Here is a 5502-nt window from a genome sequence, read left to right as displayed (position 1 = left end):
AAAAAAAAGAAAGAAAAAAACAGAGGGTGTAATCATTAGGAAACAAAACACCATAAAATGTTACCATTTACAAAAGTCATCGTAATTATGCAATTATGCGCCGTAATACATACTGAAACCGCAAATGAACTGACAGATCAGTCTGGATCTGACATTCATCAAATACATGTCATCTTCCCTGCAACCCCAACCCCACACCAACTCCTTCTGGTTCATATTAATTACCAATCCCCGTCGCAGGGAGTCAGGTCCATTCTACAGTCTCATCCTACAGGCTCACGCCCGTAATTAAGGGTCAGGATGTTCACGGCTTGGTTCAGTAGTGAAGGTTGCATTGTTCGAGCGGTGAGTCCTGGGTGTTTGCCCGGGTGGGAGGTCTGTCTGGTGTTCTAAGGGGAGAAACCCTGGCTGTCAAAATGGGAGTGACGTTCCCAGTTGGGTGAAGTCATGGCGGTTCTTCCGCCATTCCTGGTGGTATTGGAGAGGGGCGGGTGGATTCGTGGAGGTGTGTGTGTGTGTGTGTGTGTGTGTGTGTGTGTGTGTGTGTGTGGGGGGGGGGGCGGGGGGGAGGGAGTGGGAATCCTGGATGCACCGAAGAGTTTGGCCTGCAAATAGCGTGACTGCTGTTGGCCTTACAGTCTCACTGGTATTGCTCAGGAGGGTACAGGTCTTTTGTTACATATGCAAGATCTGGGCTGGGTTGTTGCATGAGCGATCTTAGCAGTGCTAAGATCGTTTTGGGTTCAGACCTGTCCTTTAGCCTACGGGATAATGTAAGCATGGATTCGCTGAAAGAAAAACTGGTACCACCACGACAGCGACGCACCCACACTGAGCAGCTGGAGCAAATCTTCTGCAAAACTAGATGTAGGCAGGCTGATTTCCTCCCACGTACTATCCGGGATTGGAACGCCTTGCCCCACAGAGCTCAGTCGACACCTTTGTGTCTATGGTCTCCAGGATATAAATACCAGAATATACCTTGGTTTTTTTTCTTCTTCTTTTTTTCTTTTTAAGAAACCAATGTAGACCTAAATGTATCTTCCGCAGACCCCCTTTTATTCAGTGATAGAATAGTCAGGTCTTGACTGTGATCACTCAACTGAAGGAAGGAAGGAAGATAAGCGTCGACTTTGTGAAATTCTTAACACTAAACAAACTTAGCGCTGCTAAACAGCTCTCACGAAACAGCCCTGGACTTAAGACCATTTAAGGGGGCTGATGGATGGGGAGGAAGGAGTGAGTGTTGAGGTGTCAACCAACTTCTGTTCCTGGAACATTTGGCCACAATGCAACAATGACCAGTTGAAAATGGAGTTGAGCGGTGGCCTGGTGGAAATGCACCTGACAGTGAGGTGAGTTACCACGGGTTTGAATCCCATACGGACCGGGACTTTAAACATCCCTTTCTACTGCACCATGGGTGATACTCTGGGTGCTGGTTTTTCGGATGAGACGACAAACCGAGGTCCTGTCTGCGGCTTGCACTTTGCGCACATAAAAGAGCTCACGGCAAAAAACAAAAAAAACAAAACAAGAACGGTTGTCCATGGTGACATTCTGTAGGAAATCGACAGGAAATCAAATACACTCGCAAACAGGAAACTTTGGTGCACTGTGGCGACGTACTCTGTCCAAAGCGAGCAGCTCAATTTTACACAAAGAAATGGGTTGTGACAAAATGTAATGCAAAATAGTTATAGTCGCAGTTGCGTCTTCCCAGGTGAAACAACTGCAGCGAAAAAAGATTCGTCAAAAATCATTATTACTGTTCTCAACTGAAACAATAGCAAAATGCTACCCGTTATGCACTACGTCTTACTTGATACACCCATCAACTTTACCAAAGCTCAACAGCATTGAGAATCTAAAGCAAGCAAATACAATATACGCAAAACCAAAAGACAGAAAATGCCAGTGATTCAGCGAATCAGTCCTCTCTGCCCTGTATTATGTAGCTAGAGCTGAAGCGAAAAAGCTGAAAAACATTGTTTTAATTAATTAAGAGAGGTGTGCTGCATTATTAAAGCCTCTCAACAAACCAACTAAGTAGTAATACAATTAGAAGAGTCCAGTGTGTCTGTTCTATGACATGAGTTAATTAAAGTTGGACGTGCCGACAGACTGACTGTCTCAACTCTTCGAGATAGCGAAAGTCCGGGATCCGAAAGCCGTTGTTTTTTCTTCATAAACTGATTTTGTGCATTGATTCCATCGATGTTGTAACACTACAATAAACCGTCAAAGTTACGTCCCCTTTTAAATGCCATGGAGTCACGGCTATTCTAAGAATGCTCAAGGGGGGTGGGGTGGGGGGTTGAGGGGGGAGGGGGAGACAGAGAGAGAGAGAGAGGTGCATGATGAGACGGTGTTGGTGGTGATGGAGGCGGTGTGGATAGTCTGCTCTTGACTGGGCAGTCTGTTCTTCTTTCCCCTTCCCTCCTCGTGTGTCTTTTTGTTAATAAAGCTTGTCAAGCTATATATATATATATATATAAGGAAATGAAACACACAGAGTAACAACACCAACAACAGAGAAGTGTTTCCTGGATCACCCACATGCTATATGACCCACATGAGTTTTGTTGTTGATGGTTTTGGTGGTTTCTGGTTGTTGCTGCACCCACGAGCCCTTTATTACCAAGTGTACCGGGGTCACAAGGAATATTGGGGGGGGGGGGATAGTACATAACAAGATACGAACACAAATATATATATATATATATATATATATATGTGTGTGTGTGTGTGTGTGTGTGTGTGTGTGTGTCTACAAAGAGAGTATAAAGTCCCGTCTCGTCACTAATGAGTGAAAGTAATTTATCTAGACTTACTAACTTGAAATAAAACCCAACTAGCCGAACGGGGACTAGACCATCAAAACTGTCAAACAAATTCCGTTCAACTATTTTCACACCAACAGATACTTTTGTTTAGGAAGGGTCTGATAAACGTAATAAATAATTGAAGTAAAAATTTGATATAACAATTCGAAAATAACAGCAACAAACGAACTATTCAAACATCCATGGAACAATAAAGATTGCCAGTCATATTGCATTTTGATAATTTTTTTCAAGCAAACTGGGATTTTTTTTTTTTTTTTTTTTGAAAGGTGAGAATACAGACAGGTGGGGAAAAAATCTAGCACGTGAAACCGGTTGTTCAACGTCAATAAAGTCACATCATGCTATTGCCGGAAAAGGGCAGGCACCGGCTGGAAGCGAAATAGGCCTTGAGGCGAGGCCTCTCCGACATGCGGTCCTTGAAGGCGACCAGCAAGGGGATGGAGGTCTTCTGGGCCTCCCAGGCCTCTGGGAACTGACTCTGTGTCGCTCGGAGCACGTGCAGCACGGCCAGGTCCACATAGGTCACGCTGTCCCCCACCATGAATCTGCCCCACAGGAGAAAACAAAGAAGAAAAAGTTAAACATGGAAAAGTGTTAGTGTTGTGTGTGTGTGTGTGTGTGTGTGTGTGTGTGTAAAGCTGGTTAAATGGATGTTATATTCTGTTAATCCTTGTCACCACAACTTTGTCTATTTTCTTGCTCTGTTTAGAGTTTACTTCATTGGATGATTCCACCTCTCTTAAGTACCATAATTATTGTCTCCCTTCTCATTTGTAACTATCTCTCTCTCTTTGTCTCTCTCCTCTCTCTGTCTCACTCTTTTTCTCTCGAATAAACGCGCATATGCAAACGCGTAACTGGAGCTCAAAACACCCTATATCTCCATCCTTCCCATTCCAACCTCCCATCCACACCCCCTACACACATACACAAACACACAGCCTACCTTTCCCTCTAACACACACACACACACACACACACACACACACACACAGCCACACATGCACACAGACACCACGATGTACTCACCCACGACCTCCCTTGTTAGCTGCCAGGGCCTTTTCAAAGTGCTGCAAAAACTTGGGCATACGTTCCTTGACAAATAACTCCTGGTATGGTTTGGTCTCCTCCACCTGGTCAAAGTAAGATGCTGCCCAGTTCTTGCCGTGGAACGCTAGACGACCTGGAAGGAGAGGGAGGCTGAAGATGTAAAATCATAGAAGTAGGAAAGAATGATGACAAGGAATATAGGGTAGGGTAGGTAGGCCTAAACGCGGGCGATTCAGTAGAAGTGGCCAGCTCAACGTGTGTATCATACAATAACTGGTAGTAGGAATGTCAAATAGGCTCTGAAGGGGTACCTGAGGGTAAATGTGAACAGGCAATTACACGCTGTCACAATTAGGCATACCTACCCTTCACCAAAGAACATAGTGATATGGACAGCGTGGAAAGTGTGTGGCTAAAACAAAAACATGACCCTGTCCATGTGGGATATATGTAAAGGGGAGGGGGGGTGAGGAACAGCGGAGAGGAAAGTGCACCAGGGGATGTTGAACTTGTGTGTGTGTGTGTATGTGTGTGTGTGTGTGTGAACGTGTACGCGGGTGTGCGTATGTGTTTACGAGCTTGTGGCACGCATGCGCTGGTGCACGCTCACATCGATGTATCCACACACCGTTTTTCACTATTCTTTTGCATTACGTTTGGTCACAACAGGTTTCTCTGCGTGACATTCGAGCCGCTTTCCGCCACAGTGCAGCGCCACTCTTTGTTCTGTCCGCAAGTGGATTTGTTTTACTATGTGGAGTTTCTGCTGAATTTTACCAGGAACAACACTTTTGCTGCTTTGTTTCCTTTTTATACGTGCACTGCTAAGTGCATGCTACTTGGTTTGTTATCTCATCCTAAAGGCTAACACCCAGACCACCACCACACAAGGTCTAGAGGACGGGGAGCGGGGGTGGGGAAGGGGGGTAAAATTCACTGTGATGTGATGCCGGGACAAGAACCTGTGGACACTGGATTGCATCATGGTCAGGCGCGTTACCCCCAGGCCACTGCTCCATAACACACTCCCCCCAACTCTTCACGCTCCCCCTCACACACACTTCCTGCCGAACTCCACTGCCCCCCCAACCCCCCCACCTCCCAGGCCCCCCCCCGCCTTCCTCCCCCCCCCCGCCTCCCCCCAACAAATTGCAGTGTTTATTTTATTTTTTATTTTTTAATACCATTCCTTATGTGGTCGTGCGCGGTGAACAGACGTAACATAAAGGAAACGCCACGTTAGTGAACAGACGTAACACCTAGAAACACTTCTCACTCACAGCTTTCATTGTCTCACCTTCCCCGATGTAGTCGTGCACAGTGGTGTTGATCTGGTCAGCGTGCCACTCGTCCTCCTCACTGGCCGGGTACAGCCCGTGCTTCTTGCCCAGGTAGCGGCAAGCCACCCCGGTCTGGGACAGGCTGAACCCCCCTGATGAAAAACGGCACCCGGGAAGATATTTGATTGGACTTGCACGCACAGCGGTAGACGCCTGTACCCAAATACATACCCTTGCTCGCTACCTCGCGTATAGCCTACATGCATGCACGCTCCCACGCATGCACATCATACACAAATCCCCCCCTACATACACACACATAC

The 5502-nt window shown here is 46.4% G+C and overlaps 1 protein-coding gene across 3 annotated transcripts in view; it reads right to left on the bottom strand.

Annotated features, from left to right (window-relative positions):
* Positions 1-556: 556 nt before the first annotated feature.
* Positions 557-5502, bottom strand: part of LOC143293397 (glutathione S-transferase-like) — an 8488-nt gene continuing 3542 nt past the window's right edge. For all 3 annotated transcript variants that reach the window (XM_076604219.1, XM_076604218.1, XM_076604217.1), the window contains exons 3-5: positions 5197-5331; positions 3879-4032; positions 557-3394 (exon numbers count right to left, since the gene is read on the bottom strand). In XM_076604219.1, coding sequence (XP_076460334.1) covers positions 3181-3394; positions 3879-4032; positions 5197-5331 — 503 coding nt within the window. In that variant the 3' untranslated portion in view covers positions 557-3180. The remainder of the gene's footprint in view (positions 3395-3878; positions 4033-5196; positions 5332-5502) is intronic.

Source organism: Babylonia areolata, chromosome 19 (genome assembly GCF_041734735.1).
Source record: "Babylonia areolata isolate BAREFJ2019XMU chromosome 19, ASM4173473v1, whole genome shotgun sequence".
Taxonomy (NCBI): domain Eukaryota; kingdom Metazoa; phylum Mollusca; class Gastropoda; order Neogastropoda; family Buccinidae; genus Babylonia; species Babylonia areolata.
The sequence above is the reverse complement of the archived record's forward strand: the minus strand, read 5'-3'. Positions and strand labels throughout refer to the sequence as shown.